Here is an 18,256-nt window from a genome sequence, read left to right as displayed (position 1 = left end):
AAGAAAGTACCATAAAACTCCTAGAAGATAATGTAGGAAAACATCTTCAAGACCTTGTATTAGGCGGCCACTTCCTAGACTTTACACCCAAAGCATAAGCAACAAAAGAAAAAATAGATAAATGGGAACTCCTCAAGCTTAGAAGTTTCTGTACCTCAAAGGAATTTCTCAAAAAAGTAAAGAGGCAGCCAACTCAATGGGAAAAAATTTTTGGAAACCATGTATCTGACAAAAGAGTGATATCTTGCATATATAAAGAAATCCTGCAACTCAATGACAATAGTACAGACAGCCCAATTATAAAATGGGCAAAAGATATGAAAAGACAGTTCTCTGAAGAGGAAATACAAATGGCCAAGAAACACATGAAAAAATGTTCAGCTTCACTAGCTATTAGAGAGATGCAAATTAAGACCACAATGAGATACCATCTCACACTGATTAGAATGGCTGCCATTAAACAAACAGGAAACTACAAATGCTGCAGGGGATGTGGAGAAATTGGGACTCTTATTCATTGTTGGTGGGACTGTATAATGGTTCAGCCACTCTGGAAGTCAGTCTGGCAGTTCCTTAGAAAACTAGATATAGAGTTACCGTTCGATCCAGCGATTGCACTTCTTGGTATATACCCGGAAGATCGGAAAGCAGTGACACGAACAGATATCTGCACGCCAATGTTCATAGCAGCATTATTCACAATTGCCAAGAGATGGAAACAACCCAAATGTCCTTCAACAGATGAGTGGATAAATAAAATGTAGTATATACACACGATGGAATACTACACGGCAGTAAGAAGGAACGATCTCGTGAAACATATGACAACATGGATGAACCTTGAAGACATAATGCTGAGCGAAATAAGCCAGGCACAAAAAGAGAAATATTATATGGTACCACTAATGTGAACTTTGAAAAATGTAAAACAAATGGTTTATAATGTAGAATGTAGGGGAACTAGCAATAGAGAGCAATTAAGGAAGGGGGAATGATAATCCAAGAAGAACAGATAAGCTATTTAACGTTCTGGAGATGCCCAGGAATGACTATGGTCTGTTAATTTCTGATGGGTATAGTAGGAACAAGTTCACAGAAATGTTGCTATATTAGGTAACTTTCTTGGGGTAGAGTGGGAACATGTTGGAAGTAAAGCAGTTATCTTAGGATAACTGTCTTTTTCTTACTCCCTTGTTATGGTCTCTTTGAAATGTTCTTTTATTGTATTTTTTTTTAATTATTTTTTTATTTTTTTATTTTTCATACAGTTGATTTAAAAAAAAAAAAAAGTTAAAAAAAAAACAAGGAAAAAAATATGTAGAGCCCCCTTGAGGAGCCTGTTGTGGAGAATGCAGGGGTATTGGCCTACCCCACCTCGATGGTTGCTAACATGACCACAGACATAGGGGACTGGTAGTTTGATGGGTTGAGCCCTCTACCGCAGGATTTACTCTTGGGAAGACTGTTGCTGCAAAGGAGAGGCTAGGCTTCCCTATAATTGTGCCTAAGAGCCTCCTCCCGAATGCTTCTTTGTTGCTCAGATGTGGCCCTCTCTCTCTAGCTAAGCCAACTTGAAAGGTGAAATCACTGCCCTCCCCCCTACGTGGGATCAGACACTCAGGGGAGTGAATCTCCCTGGCAACGTGGAAAATGACTCCCAGGGAGGAATGTAGACTGAGCATCATGGGATGGAGAACATCTTCTTGACCAAAAGGGGGATGTGAAAGGAAATGAAATAAGCTTCAGTGGCAGAGAGATTCCAAAAGGAGCAAAGAGGTCACTCTGGTGGGCACTCTTATGCACAATTTAGACAACCCTTTTTAGGTTCTAAAGAATTGGGGTAGCTGGTGGTAGATACCTGAAACTATCAAACTGCAACCCAGAACCCATGAATCTCGAAGACAATTGTATAAAAATGTAGGTTATGAGGGGTGACAATGAGATTGGGAAAGCCATAAGGACCACACTCCACTTTGTGTAGTTTATGGATGGATGAGTAGAAAAATAGGGGAAGGAAACAAACAAACAAACACACAAAGGTACCCAGTGTTCTTTTTTACTTCAATTGCTCTTTTTCACTTTAATTATTATTCTTGTTATTTTTGTGTGTGTGCTAATGAAGGTGTCAGGGATTGATTTAGGTGTTGAATGTACAACTATGTAATGGTACTGTGAACAATCGAATATACAATTTGTTTTTATGACTGCATGGTATGTGAATATATCTCAATAAAATGAAGATTTAAAACAAAAACAAAAACAAAGGACTATATGATCAAACTAGATGTACCTGGTAAACCACTGAGCTAGTTGATATCTATAATTTTTAACAAAATATTGTTGCATTTATTTGATATCTTTAACTTGGGTGCCCAATAATGCAGCTCAAAAATTATTCCTTTATTATATAGTGTAGTTTCTACCTTTTTGGGTATTAACATCTTATTAGGCCAATGACATTTTTTTTCCCTTTCTAGTTGTTCTTTTTTTTTTTTCAGTGTTCTCTGCCTGTCTTTGTTATAAAATTTAATTTTGGCATCCTAGGCAATTTCATCTCTCCTGTAATGTTTTATCAGTATTTCTTCTATGACTCCTCAGAGTTCCTGTACAGGTTAGTCTTTCTCACATTTCTTAGATCTTTTAAACCTTTGATCAATTTCAAACACTAAAACTACAAAAATCTTTTAAGTATATAAATGTTTTGAAATGCACATAATTTTTATATATAATTATTCATTGCATTAAATTCAAAATAGGAGAAATGTGTATAGTATTCAATGGTAACTGAAAAATTAGATAAATAAATGCTCATAAATGAACATCAGTTTCGTAAAGTTGCCACTTGTGAGCTGTTGGCTTTAACATTCATAAATGAGTAGTTGTAGATTTCATATGATAACTAAAGGCTTTAATAGTCATTGAATGGAGTGACTCCATGAAAACTTTTCCCAGTTGAATCTTGGGGGAAGCATGCCCAAATATTCAATGTATTTTCTGAAGTATGAGTAAACTATAATATATATTGTATTTCATTCCATCCAAGATGCTGTCAACGTAAGGCAAACTGTTATTTACCATTAAAGAGAAAATGCTGCAAATTGTCTATGAAACAATACTTTAAAAAAAATTGATAGTAAGTCCCATTCTGATTTTAGAGTTGTTAAATAGTGAACATTGTAAGCCTTAGAAGTGTTGAAATATGAAAAATGATAAGTGAACCAAACAGGGCTAATCCCCTGTGAAGAGTTTGAAAACTACTTTTGATGATACATTCATGTATTCATTAACAAATGTTTATTGAGAATGTATTATGTACTAACAACTTATTGCTACAATGTCTTATGAACCTTGCTAAAAAGATTGATAGTCCCAAGGACATGAAATTTACTTTGGGTTCTCTAAAGTGTTTAGCACAATGCTAGGCACCCCACAAGTATTCAGTAAATACTAATTGAAAAGGCATGCACGAAGCATGTTCCTGAGAAATGGACATAAATCCTAGTTTTAAAATCCAAGTATTTTAAATTTACATGGTAGGAGCTTTAAAATATATTTTCCATTACAATTAAAGTGCTATGTACTTATTGTAAAAAAGAAAAGTCATTAATAAGATGCATCCTATACCCAAGGAGAACCCATAATTATTAGTTTGCTGTAGATCTTTCTAGAGAAAAAAAACACACACAGTGTGATCCCATTTTCTATATGCATGTGTTTGTATATTTAAATTTCTAAAGATATCTTCAGGTAAATCCTTTCATACAATGAAGGCTCCTATTATAATATGAGTAATAACTGTTCCCTCTACCCCTAAACAATGCTGGCTTATAAAATCAGATTTAAAAATTCTCATTAACGCATCTTAAATGCAGACCCAACTCCACTGGTATAACTGACAGAATATTCCTAAGAATGTTGGTTTCTAAGTGTTGGTTTCTAAGTGTTGGTTTCAGTTGGCTTTTACAGAAATGGACTCGATACAGAAGCATGAAGAAGGTCTTAGAAATAAAAATGTCAATTATGAATGACACTTTAGGTCAAGTCATTTTATAGGTTATGAGGGCCTTAGATATAAGTAACTAAGCAATCATAATAATAACTATGTTATACAGTTATTTTTGTGGCTTTTTGTTTGTTTTGTTTGTTTTGGTGACTGCTTTCCTGCATCAAGAATCTTGGCATTTGAAGAAACTATTTTTACTTTGTGATTTCAGAAAAAGAGAAATTCATGCACACAGAATCACTGCTATCAGTCAGGCTTGGGTCAAGAAAATAGAAACTATGTTAATTATTTCAAAAGAAGGAATTTAATACAGGGAATTTGTCAAGACAGGATATTGGAAGTCTGAATGAGTAGGAAGTGGATATTGTTATAACCCAGAGATTAATCATTTAAGAAAGCAACTACCGCCTTTAGGGGGTAAGAGAACAAGAGGAGAGGAGTGGCATTATGAGAATCTAGGATCTTGGAGAAGTCCCTGGGGGCCTGATGCTTGGACTTCTGACTGACACATGGTGCCCCGTAGTTAGTGCTTGGACAGCCAGGGGGTGGAAACGGCTGGTGCTCAGGCTAGCGATGGGGCTAGGGCAGGGCAGACCCGGGTGCTGCTGGCTTCTCTGATGGGTACAGCCAAGACAGTGACATTGCTCTTAACTGATGCTGGAGGGACGCGAGAGGATTCTAGCACAGGGATGCTGGATTTAAGCTTGAGGCCCTAAGTGAGCTGCTTCTCAGTATCTCCCACTTTCCAGCCTCTTGCCAGTAACTTCCACTGGTAGAACCTAACTGAAATCCAGTTGGTGGGGGAGTCAGTGACTTCCAGACCCAACCTTACAGTGCAGTGTATAAAAAGGGAGACTTGGAGCTGACAGACCACAGATAAATAACTGGCAAAAGCATCCTATGTTTAAACATAATAAAATAGAACCTGCACATGCAGGAATTGAATGTTCACAGTTTTAACTATTCACAAGGAGCCTGCCTGTCTGTAACATATTGTAATTTTCTAAAGGCATGAATTCAAATCATGTCCCATTAGGCTGGTATGCCGCTGAATGAGTTGGCTTCTAAGCCCAGGATCCTCATTCCAATAAAGTTCTCCCAGTTTCTCTTCCTGTCACTTAAACTGCAATACTCAGTGTTCAGCCTATTTTGTGGTGGAGAAGGAAGTGAGAGAGTAACGATGAAGTCCAAGGAAGAATTGAACTTGGCAGTGGGTCAGCTCTGTGATATGTTAAGTTCACCATAAACTTCCTAGCAGAGGTTCCCAGCTGCTGGTTCATGAATACATCTGGTCTATGAGACAGGTGGAATTTGTTGAAATTATTTACAAATTGAGGAACTTAACATTCACATTGGAATTCGCAGTTGTTTTTCTTTTGTTTGTTTTGGTTTTAATTGGAAGACCTAGCATCACCGTGTCCCCAGTCCGTCAAAGAAATAATTTGCCGAATTTGCGTAATGGCTGCACCTTTCAGATGTGCTCTTCAGTCCTCCATAGTTCTGCTTTACCTAATTTAGTCATTTTCATTTACCTGTCTGTTCTCTGAAGATACCTGAATTGCAACTTCTGCTGTTATGGGTTGAATTTTTTACCCCAGATGGACACATTCAACTCCTAAACCCCAGCACCTCAGAATGTGAACTGATTGGGAAATAGGGTCGTTGCAGCTAGGATTCGTTAAGTTAAAATGAGGCCACACTGGGGCAGGGTGGGTTCTGAATCTAGTGGGACTGGTGTCCTGAGAAGAGAAGACAGAGACAGGGAGAGAGAAGATGGCCACATAGCGTGATGACAGAGGCAGAGACTGAGCTATGCCACAAGCCAGGAAACGCCAAGGATGGCCAGCCACTGCCGAAAGTCCAGAGAGACGCAAGGAAAAGTTTCTTCCCTGCAGACCTCAGAGGAGCCTTGCCCTGTCGACACCTTGATTTCACACTTCTAGCAACCAGAACTGTGAGACAATACATTTCTACTATTCTAAGCCTCCCAGTTTGTGGTACTAGGTTACAGCAGCTCTAGCAAATTAAGAAAAAGTGATTCATGAAACTTTTTCAGTGAATAGCCCAGAAGGTAAAAACATCGCCTTTTATGATGGAAATTTTATGTTGTGGGGGTCTATCAGTTAGGGCCCCTTTGGTTACAAGTGACAGAAACACACTTTGGACCAGCTGGGACAAAAGTGAGCTAAATCAAAGTGCATCCAGGCCATGGGGGGAGTTGGCCCTAGGGATGACAGATACCAAGACATTCCATGACAACCTAATTTTCTCAGACTGGCTTCCCCACAGGGCCGGGATGATGGATGCTCACATCCTTCTTAATCAGAGAGGAGAAGGGTCTCTCCTAATGACAGTGAGAAAAAAAAAATCCTAGAAAAGATGGTTTGAGCATCCTTCCGTATCTGTACAAATCTCTGGACCAATCTTGTGCCAGTTCTGTCTTCAGTCTAATCTCTGTGCCCAGGAGGTCAGCCCCATTCAAACCATACAACCTGAAGGAGGAGGAACAGTTCCCTCAAATGAAAGGAGGTGTGTTCACAGGAGGAAGGGGGTAGAGATAAATGTCTCCTTCAAGGGGAATTTAAAAATTGGAATGTCATGAAGACCTGACTGTCTTCTTCATACCTCATGGAAGACTGCTGTCAATGGCCACAATTCTTGAATCCTCTCTGTATCTCAACCCATTGCAACATGAGTGTGTAGCTCCTCCAATCAAAAGGCCTTGCTCTGGCCAATAGTCTGCCATCAATCAGCAGTGAAAGTGTCACTGTTCCATTGCCAACCCTAGTCCAGAGGCCTGTGCCCATCTGTCCAGCTGCCAGGTGAACATGCCTGGGCCAGCCTGCTGGAGGGTGAGAGACCATGCGGAGCAGAATCAAGCGAATGTAACTGAGACCATCTCAGACCAGCCAGCGTCCCACCAACTCAGCAGCTGATGGGAGGTGCAGAAGCAAACCTGGGCAAAACAAGGCCAGCTGAAAGAAGTCTAGTACGGAGCCACTCAGCTGATGCAGAGACTCCAGGCAACGATGATACTTTTTTTTTAACTTTTTATTTTGAAATAATTTCAGACTTAACGGGATAGTTGCAAAATAATACAAAACTCATTCAGAGAACTCTAACATATCCCTACCCAGAAACCCAGGGCCACCAACTTTTAACATTTTGTCACATTTGCTATATCGTTCTATCTTTCCATCCATGTACTTATCCCTCCACCTCTCTTGTCTATCTATTTATCCTTCTATTTTCTAAACATTTGGGAGTAGTTGTATGCATCATACTCCTTGAATACTTAATATTTCCATGTACATTTCCTAAGAACAAGGATATTTACTTATGGAACCACTTTAAGTACAATTATCAAGTTCAAGAAATTTAACCATGATATGAAGCTTACAGTCTATATTCCAATTTTTTCATATTTCCCAATAATGTCCTTTTGGGCTTTTTTTGCCTCCATTATTAGATTGCGTATTGCATTTAATTATCGTTTTCTCTTTAGTTGCTACTTTTTAAAAAAATTATAGAAACATAAATACAATATATACTTTTCCATCTTGGCTACCCCCAGGCATATCATTCAATGGGATTAATTACATTTGCAGTGTTGTGCTACCCTCATCACCATCCATTACTAGAACTTTCCCATCAGCTCAAACAGAAATACCCATTAACTCCTATTCTACCTTCCTCACCCCTGGTAACCTGTATCCTATTTTCCATCTCTATAAATTTGCATATATGAACTAGTTTATAATAAGTGGAATTATACAATAATCTGTTCCTTTATGTCTTATGTATTTCACTCAACATGATGTCGTCAAGGTTCATCCATGTAGTAGCATGTATCAGAACTTGATTCTCTTTTCAGGCTAATATTCCATTGTATAAATATACCACATTTTGTTTATCCATTCATCTGCTGATAGACATTTGGATTGTTTCCACCTTTTGGCAATTATGAGTAATGCTGCTAAGAACATTGGGGTACAGATATCTGTTTGAGTCCCTGCTTTCAATTCTTACGGGTATATACCTGGAAGTGGGATTGCAAGGTTATATGTAGTTCTATGTTTAACTTTTTAAGGAACTGTAAAACTGATTTCCATAGCAGCTGCACATTCCCATCAGCAATGTACCAAGTTTCCTAAATCTCTGCATCCTTGTCAGCACTTGTTATTTTCCTTTTTAAAAATAATAGCCATTCTAATGGGTGTGGTTTTGTAAGACACTACATTTTAGAAGTGGTTAGTTATTCAGCAGTAGCTATCATGTCAGGTGTCCACTTTACTGTATATTAAACATAGCCTCAGAAATTTGAGCACAAAAGAGTAGATATTTACATTACTCATTCTTTTGTAGTAATGGACACAAAAGATATAAACATATTTTTGCAATAGGACAGACTTTGTTTTAAGGTCATGACTACTTCTCTGCAGGAACATACTTATTGCAAAATGTGTTAGTACAGGGGTAATTGATTTGAAATATCATAAACTACACCACAGCCTAGTAGGATAGATGCACCCGTGGGGGTAAAGTTGCACTGTGGGGATGGAAGAGAAAGGGCATCAGAGGAAAAAACAAGCAGCTCTGAGCTCTGTGCATCTCTGCCTTAATTGCCTGGGTGGGTATCTTCAAGTTTCCATCTTAAGGGAGATACTACAACCTAAGGGCTGGTTATACATGTTGCATGAAAGGGTCTCTTTTTTGACACTTTTCTCCTTTGCTCATGCTATAGTCATTTCTTTTGTGCTTAAACTTCTATTAGGGGATAAGAGAAGGGGGAGGACCTGAAATAGAAACCAGCCTGTTTAGTTAATGATATGTAGCTGTAGAAAAAGGATTAATGAAGAACTTCAATGTCTCTCTAATTTCAGATTTCAATACTGCCTATTCCCTGCTCTATACTTACAGAACATCACTTTGGAGTAATTTTTGAAACATTTTTCTCACAGTCACCCTTACTTAAAATTTCCAACAGTCAAGATAAAGATGTAAAAGATATGCTTTTTTGCTCGAAGTAAGGCATTTATCAGTTCCTTCTTAGAAACAAGAAGAGAACGGGTTTTAAAATTATTACTACACCTTCCTGTTCCCTTGACCCAACCTGGAGTGCCCAGGTCAGGGAGGATTGCAGTGAGGGCAAGGGTTGGGCATGTTCTGCCTTTCTCTGCCTCCTGTTTCCTGAACGCTATGGGTTTGAGTTCAATCCTTATTTTGGGGTTTTGTTTCTCTTGTGGCTGAAGCTGTGTTAAAGGTCATAATTATAACTGAGCTAAGAATAGCTCTCAAGGGACTGTACATTCCCTTGGCATGGACGGGGTGCTTTGGAGGGCTGAGAAACTCCTTTACGGTCCTCTGCAGACTGAGGAAACCATCTGCAGGTTTGAGAGAATATCCCTCAAGTAGGTTCACGCCATGCAGTGGGCATCGGGGGCCGGGCTAGGTAAAGTCCTTGCCTTTGGGGGGCTGTAGATCATCTGGCATGAGGAGGGTGGCCTCGACAGCGTGGCTAATTGATTTGTTTATAGTGATGCTTGTAGAGCTGCAAGAGAGAGCAGCACCCACAGCTGTTCTGCTGCTGCACTGCCCTGCTCAGCCTTACCTCCCCCTCCCCCAACCCCCACATGGCAAGGCTGTGCAGCCGCACTCCTGGGGCACCACGTGGACAGGGCTCTGCCTGGAGAGCAGGGGGGCAGGTCCTGTGGACAACGACAATGCAGAACCTTACAGGTGGTGCTTACTCTGTGCCAGCACAGGATTAATTACCTTACTCCTTAGAACATCTGAGTGAAACAGAGTCTGTTGTTATCCTTATTCCACAGATGAGGAAAGAAAAGAAAAAAGAGAGTAGATGACTTGCCGGATGCAGTACAATCAGCAAGTGGTAAAGCCAGAACTTGAACTCAGGGACTCTGAGATTGGAGTCCGGAAGCTTAAAACCCACACTATAATTCTTTTCGATACTCATGAGACCTCTGCTCACCCTTTATACACATAGAGGAAGTTGATAGGTCAGAGCTTTTAGAAGGAGGAGAATAGCAGTTGAACTAAATAAAAAACCGAATCAAATCAAAATAAAGTAAATACAAACGGACAAAACCCAAATCCTCTCCCCTCTATATAGCAGCGATTTCTATTTTCTCCACCAGATGTCAGTATTTCCACATAGTTTTTTTCTCCCTTTTATTTTTTATTTTGAGCAGCCAATGAACAAAACAATGAGTATATTATTTTGTGTTACAATTTAAAGAAATCTGATAACAGCCCCCGTCGTTTGTGAATATTTTAAATCTAATTAAACTAAGAAAATCACTTAATTCTACAGAAACTCTATAAGCGACAAATCAATGACTTCTCCGTTTTCCCGGTGAGAAGGTAAGGTGTTTGTGTAGGCGCACATGCACGTGCTCCGCGCCCCTTCCCCCCTCCCCCCTCCACGCCCCATTCCAAGAATAGTTTTCTTTTACATAAGAATCTGTACTCTCTTCCTTTAGGATGCGTACGGTGTACATAAGAATCTGTACTCTCTTCCTTTTGGATGTGCACACCCCAACCTTTTACAATCTTTTATGGTAAGACCTGAGGTTGAAAATTCTTATGACTATAAGGAAAGTATAAAAAATTTTTTACATTTCATTATTGTCATTCACTAATCTTTCCTTTTTAACAATATTTCAAATTATAGGCATTTAAAAAAATCACAGCATTCTAGGACCCCCCCAATGCCTTACAATTTTTTTTTCCTACCAAAAATTCACTGAGAAAGCAAATTCTCTCCACATCTTACATATACACAAAACTGTGCCCATCTCTCCTAAATATTATTTCATTGGCATTTCTCTCACATCTATTCTTTAAATTTCCTGATGATTCCCCATAGTAGATATCTACTTCTGACTGCAAGAGCCATGTGTCAAAATGTCCAAAGCTTTAACAATCAATGGCAGCTGTAAACTCATGATCCTGTCACTTCAAATGTGTTCATAAAGACAGAATTTTCAACTTCAAGCGTTTTGTTTAAGAAAGCACCACCTACTGGGTAAAGTGGTATTGCAGAACAGTTCTAGCGAGTGTGTTCGTGCCCAACCCCAAAAGATGCAGTAGAACTTCTTTTGCGATTATAGGATCAGGGAAATTATTTTTATTGAAAGAGATTCTAATTTCATACTGCACCATGTTCCAGAGTCTATCCTCGTTTTAAATCTTTATCTCACCAAAAATTTCCAAATCATTTGATAGTGGCACCTCTTACTCCCAAATCTTTTGCTCTTATGGGACTACAACTCTGGTATTATAATGGATGTTAATGAGGAAATAATATACATTTTGGTGACAATTGTCCTATCACCAATGTCGTAGGAATAAATCTATTTAATAATGTGAGTACTATTTATGATTCAACAGACAACCTTATTTCTCAAACTCTCCGCTGTTGTTAAAACACCCACCCACCCACACACACACACACACACACACACAACTAAGTGTTGGCAGTTATGATAGACTTTTTAGATTTATATAAAATTTTGGTTGCCTGATTTTGGTCCCTGATACTGATAATGCAGATAATACCTTCACTCTATCCCTACCAATATCTGTTTTATTCATTTAAATAAGGTGTGTTTTTGTCCTACAACTTGGGAAAGAGAATTAAATTATTTGGGGGATGAAAAGCTGGTAAGAAAGAAGAAGAGAAAAGAGTGGCTAATGTATATTTGAGCTTCTCTGGATAGAGAACTGAGGATGAGAAATGGATGGGAATTATTTTACAGGAGGACTCCCTTCCAGGCAAGGGGTGGGTCCAAAAGTTGATAAAACCCTTCAAGAGAGACTTGGTGATTCTGTTGGTGTAGGCAGAGCTGCCTTGGTGCCCAGGTGTCAAAAGGTGGCACAGAGCTAGGAAACAGCCATTCTCTTCCACTGTTCAAGGAACCCAGCATTGTCTGACAAACCCCAATCTGGAATGTTGACCCCATCTGGGGTAGCGCATCACCTGGAGTCCAAGAAGACCACTAGATTCTCCCAATGGGCATTGGCAGCACTGACTCTTCCCCACCCAAGTGGCTTCACATGTGGCAGGCAAAGACAAAGGAGAGCCAGAGTGGGAGATGAAAAGGGTGTGTGTGTGTGGGGGGGGGGTTGGGGGGATGGGTGGGTGTGGCAGTGTCATGCTGACTATAGCTGGAAGTTGGTTGGTGGGCATGTGTGAGGGAATCTCTTTGGGGACAGCCAGAAATAACAGAAGGACAGGTTTTAAAAGGCCAGTGTGTGGAAATTAGGCAAATCTGGGCTTAATCTACCATGATTTTGTTTTGTTTTTAATTCTATAGCCTTAGTTTGCCAAATCTGCTATGAGAAATACCACACACTGGTTGGCTTAACAATAGGAATTTATTACCTCATAATTTCAGAGGCTAGAAGTCCAAAATCAAGGGGTCAGCAAAACCATGCTTTCTCCCGGAAGTCTGTTTTGGTTTCTTCACTGCTAATGCAAATTCCATGCAATGGAGTGGTTTAAACAATGGGAATTTATTGGCTCATGGGTTTGAGGCTAAGTGAAGTCCAAATTAAGGCATCATCGAGGTGTCATCAAGGTGATGCTTTCTTCATGAAGACTGGCATTGTGGGGCAGGCTGCCGGAGATCCTTGGTCCTTGGGTTCTCTGTCACATGCAAATACACATGGTGGCCTCTCCCTTCTATTCCAGGTTCCACTGACTTTCACCTTCTGGATCCTTCCTCTGTGGCTTTCTCTCTCTTTGAGTTTCATTCTACTTATAAAGGATTCCAGTAATAGGACGAAGACCCATCCTGATTGAGGTGGGCCACACCTTAACTGAAGCAACCTCATCCAAAAGTCCTACTTCCAATAGGTTCACACCCATAGGGATGAGTTAAGTCTAAGAACATGTCTTTCTGGGGTGTATAGCTCCAGACCCTAGAGGTTCCTCGGCTTTCATCTATGCCACCCTTCACTTGTGTCTGCTCTTCCGTTCTCCACCGACTTCCGGCTTCTTCCTGTGTGGCCTTCTCTGACTGACAGAGTCCAACTTTCTTTTGCTTTATGAAGGGTTCCAGTGGTGCGGATTGAGGCCCACCCCGATTCGATTTGGCCACATGTTAACTAAAGACAACAGCTTTAGAAGCTCCCATTTACAAATGGGTTCACACCCACAGGAACACAGTGTAAGATATAGACAATATCTTTCACTGGGATACTTATCTATGAATATATATACACACCTACTTAGATAGATATGAATCTAAATTTAAAGTAGTCGCAGGCTCGTGAGGTCTGAGATATTTGGGTCACTTCTTTACTGCAACCAGCAGCTTCATTCATAACCCTTGCTGTCCATGGTGCACTGGGAGCAGGTGTGACATGGATAATCATGCCTGGGGGGAAACAGGGAGGGCATGGAACCCACTCTAGCCTCTATATCCCAATTGCATCACAGGTTGGGTGGGAAGGAGAAGGGGTGTGAACGTGGGGCAAGGGCTGAGGAGAATTTTTTTAAATCCATGCCTGTGGCTTAACTGTTTACTTCTAGAAGTTATTTGGGCCTTGATCCTGGTTAATGTGGGACTTGGCCCACTCCTTCTGCAAAGCGCACACTGGTTTTCACGATAGCATGTCGAATACCTAAAGCCGTGCAAGAAAGAGACAGGAAATGAAAGGTGATAAAACCACAGCCCCCCAACCCCTGCTTTCCTCTGCACATCTGCACGCCTTCTCCACATGTACCAACTTCAACAGCAGCTCTGTATGGGCAGAACTCCCTTGGGACCTGGCCCTTAGCCCCTCATCACATTTTTAGGTGGGCAACACCAGCTTTTGAATCAGGAAGCAATTTTAAAATCAGTCAGGTTTTGATCCTGCAGGGCTGGTTTCATCTTATTAATAAGCTATGCTTTCAAGGACCTTTCCGTTTGCTTCCCCTGGGCAGTTTCCCTCCCCCCAAACCTACCCTCCCAGTGTCTGCAAACAAAATCCTTTTTTCCCCTTTGACCAAGTCCAGCGTTAGGAATCCAGCAAGGGTGCCAGGGGGACCCGCCCAGTGCCTGCCTGACCTTGCCAGGAGGAATTTCTCTCTCCAGCTTGAATTTCCTTCCTGTCTACCTTCAGGCCTTTACTGCTGGCCACGCTCCCCTTTGACCACTCTGAATAAATCTTCCCTGCATCCATGACAGCTGCTGATTTGGCTTCTTTCTTATTTTTTTTTAATTGAAAGTAAACCTTCAAAGTGGCACAGCCACCTGAGAAGCTCTGCTGAGCGCTACAGCTGGGCTCACCAACCTCAAACGGAAGCGCCGCGTTTCACAGGGTCCCCCTCCTGCTCCGGGGAGAAATCACGGTGGCTTTGTGGGCTGCCAAGGCCACTTAGCTTTCAATTTAGCTTTTGCATTAGAAGAAGGGGATGTGAACATGGGCGAAGTAGCTGAGGAGTGATTTTGAAAGTGGCTGTGCAAACCAGAGAGAGAGGTGAGAAAAGCAGGCTGCCAGGAATGATTTGCAGAGGGACGTGTAAGTTTCCAGGCCAAATGCAAGTTAACTGATTTATAAGCAAAATCTTGGGGTGTCTCTGTGCTGCCCAGTTAGACTATTGGGGGTAGTTTGCAGGAGGAAATTAATTTTACAAAGTGTATTCAAATTTAATAATTGGTTTGTAAGTCGAGGAAGCAGAATTGTAGGGGAGGGCATGCAGATTTAGGAGTCGGGATTCCTAGATTTTGTGCCAGGGTCTTCTTCTTGGTTGCTCTGTCATTTTCAGCTGGACACTTCAGGCCTCTGGCTCATCCCCCAAACACAATTTTTTGTCATGGAAATTTTCAAATGTTCAGAAAAGCTGCAAAAATAATATAACAAAATGTAACAAATATTCTTATGTCTACCACCTAGATTCTATAATGGTTAACAGTTTTTCATATTTGTTTTATCAGATTTGTTTATATATTTATGTTCATGCACACATTCATATATATATTTATACATGCCCGTGCATGTGTGTGTACATGCATGTATGTGTATAGTAATTTGCTGAACCATTTGAAAGTAAATTGCAGGCATTGTGAAATGTTATCCCTAAATAACACAGCCTGCATTTCCTAAGGAGGACATTCTCCTATGTAGCCTCACTACCGTGATCACACCTAAGAAAATAAAAGATAATTTCCTAATAACATCTAATATCCAGTCCATATTAAATCTTCTCCAATTGACCCTAAACTGTCTTTTGTAACTGGTTTTTGTTTTGAACTGCTCCGAGCCAATCAAGAGTCATCCATTACATTTGGTTAAGATTTTAGTCTCTTGCTTTCTCTTTTCAGTGAGGTAGAACCTACAAACCAAGGGTACAGATCTTAAATGTATAACTTGATGAACTGTTACTTATGTACACCACCAGTCAGATCATATGTAGAATATTTCCATCACCCCAGAAGGTTTCCTCACACCCTTTCCCTGTCACTATCACTTCTTCCCTGTGTTAGGTTGAATTATGTACCCTACCAAACACATGTTTTTCATTTTAATCTGAGCCCCTGTGGGTGTGAACCCATTGAAAATAGGACCTTTTGAAGATGTAGCTAACTGAAATCGGGTGGGTCTTAATCTGGATCACTGGATGCTTTATAAAGAGAAAGCCATGGGAGGAGCCAGAAGCTGGTAATCAGTGAAAACCAGTGGAGCAGGTGGGGAAGGGAGAGAACATTGCCATGTGACAAGAATGAAGATAAAAGCTAAGGAACCCCAAGGATCACCGGCAGCCAGCACCCAAGGGGAGAAAGAAAGCCTTGCCAATATCTTGATTTTGGACTTCTTTTAGCATCAAAACCAAGAGCCAATAAATTCCTATTATCGAGCCCAAACCAGTCTGTGGTATGGGTGATGACAGTTCTGGCAAACTAAGACACTGCCCATCACTCCGAAGGGGTGAAACAATTGGAACTCTCATATTTTTTGATTGGGAGTGTGAAGTGGTTAAACTACCTTGGAAGATTGTTTGGCAGTATCCAATAAAGTTCAACAGATGCTGACTATATGACCCAGCAATTCCAGTCCTTGGTTTATATCTAAGGGAAATGACTCCAAATGACACCAAAAGACCTGTACAAGAATGTTCACGGTAGTTTTATTCATAATATCCCTAAATTGGAAATGTCTCAATGTCAATCAACAATAAAATGAATAAATAAATTGTGGTATATTTATGCAAAGGAATGCTACACAGCAATAAAAGGGAAAGAGATACTGAATCATGCAACATGGATGAATCTCAGACATTAGGTTGAGTGAAACAAGCTTGAAACAAGAGAGTACCTTTTGTATGAATCCTTGTAGATAATGTTCTAAAATAAGCGAAATTAATCTATCATGAGAGAAAACATTAGTGTCCTTTAATCAATAATCACCACTTTTTTTCATGACAGTTTCTTTTTAAAGAGACCAGGTGAGTTGTTTTGCAGAATGTCTCACCTTCTGGATTTGTCTGATCATTTCCTTCATTTAACTTGCTCCTTCACAACTGGGAATCCATGAGAAAATTAAGCTGTGATGCCCTAAGGCTTTCATTTTATGTAATGAATTAAATTCTCTCCAGTGCCTCTGGAATGGTACTAGTTATGCTCTGTTCTTGGGAGAATTGAGAAAATAGTCACTCAACTCATTTTCTGTGAGGAACCCCAGTAGAGAAAGGCTAACTGAAAGTTAGGTCTCAAAGCTTGATTACAGTCAAGTTAAACATTTTTGGCAGGAATATTTTCCAGGTGGTGCTGTGTACTTCATACTAACAATGCTGGGAGGCATTTAATGTCAGGTTATTCCACGGTTAGTGGTGCGGATGTGGAGTCTGATCACTTGGCTAAGATGGTGACTGCCGGGTCTCTCCATTGGGAAGGATGTTTTCCCAGGTCTCCAAGACTTAACAATCTCATTTGCCAGCACCAAGCACAGGTCACCATCTCCCACTTGACGGAATAGTTTTTTTCCCAGCAAATTTGTCTGTAAGGTAAAATTCTTCAAAGCAAAATCTCTACTTCTCCTACAAAGTTTCACCATAAAATGGGAGCTTCATACCACGAAAAATAGGACATATTTTACCTCTGAGATTTTCAGCTAAAGTAAAATGAATTTATTTTCTACTTGAGAAATTTAATGAACATGGTATTTTGGATGTTAAAATTGCTTAGGTTTAGGGATATATTAGACTGCATTTATATGCATTTTGGTGGTGATAAATATTATGGGGAAGGTGCTTAAATCATCAGCAGAACCTAAATTAAGGATTTTATGTACACATAGATCTTGGACCTGGAAGACATGTATTGTAAAGCATTTTGTAGAATTAAAACATTACTCTTAAGAACTCACTTCTGCCCTCTAAATTAAAGAAGGAAAAGTGGCTAAGCATGATTTCCTTACTTGCTTCATGGGAGAGAAATAATTTCAAATTGACCTAGATGGATTTTGGTACAGTAATCATCACATTAATCCAGGATAGTTAGGTTATAATTTTACTTACTAGCTGAGTAAACTTTACCAACCCAGTCTAAGTCTTCACGTCCTAGTGGCAATTTAAAGGTAGTCACAATATTCCTCCCTTTGAGAGTCTGGGTCCATATTTCCTCTCCTTGGAGACTGGGAGGTCTGTGACTGCTTTGACCAATGGAATACAAATAACGCAATGACGTGCCACTTTCTGGACTCATGCCTTAAGAGGCTGGGAGCTTCCACTTTCTGTCTTTTGGAACATTCACTTTTGAAACCTTGTCACCATGCTCCAGGAGGCCCAAGCAACCCTGTGGAGAGGCCACATGGAGAAGAACTGAGGCCCTTGGCTGACAGCCACAACTGAACTCCCAGCTAACAGCCAACAACAACTTGTCAGCCATGTAAATAAGCCATTCTTGGAAGTTATCTTCTAAACCTCGTTGAGCCACTGCCGCTGATACTGCATTGAGTAGAGAGAGCCATTTCTATGAAGCCCTGCCCATGATTTCAGATGTGTGAATAAAATAAATGAGTGTTCTTAAGCCACCAGGTTTTCGGGTAGTTTGTTACACAGCAAAGATAACTGCAACAACCCTCATTTGTAATACGGTGATAAACCCACTGACATTACATAGAGAGGTCAAATAGGATAGGATATATAAAAGTGCTTTGCAAATATAAAACCATTCTATGCCAGTATAAGGTGATTGTCTGAATTCAGGTGAAAGTAAGACTATCCAAGAGAATGGAAGGATT

General features: G+C 40.2%; 1 protein-coding gene across 2 annotated transcripts in view; it reads left to right on the top strand.

Annotated features, from left to right (window-relative positions):
- The window catches only part of HRH4 (histamine receptor H4), a 35,406-nt gene extending 17,413 nt beyond the window's left edge, over positions 1-17,993 (top strand). Inside the window, exon 3 of one of the 2 annotated variants that reach the window (XM_037806400.1) lies at positions 17,794-17,993. In XM_037806400.1, coding sequence (XP_037662328.1) covers positions 17,794-17,838 — 45 coding nt within the window. In that variant the 3' untranslated portion in view covers positions 17,839-17,993. Of the gene's footprint in view, positions 1-9,834; positions 10,038-17,793 lie in introns of those variants that run through there. The other variant, XM_037806401.1, reaches the window with a different exon arrangement.
- The last annotated feature ends 263 nt before the right edge of the window (positions 17,994-18,256 follow it).

The sequence above is a fragment of the Choloepus didactylus genome, chromosome 16 (assembly GCF_015220235.1).
Source record: "Choloepus didactylus isolate mChoDid1 chromosome 16, mChoDid1.pri, whole genome shotgun sequence".
NCBI classification, from domain to species: domain Eukaryota; kingdom Metazoa; phylum Chordata; class Mammalia; order Pilosa; family Megalonychidae; genus Choloepus; species Choloepus didactylus.
Note: the sequence above shows the minus strand (reverse complement) of the source record. Positions and strands in the feature narration are given on the sequence as shown.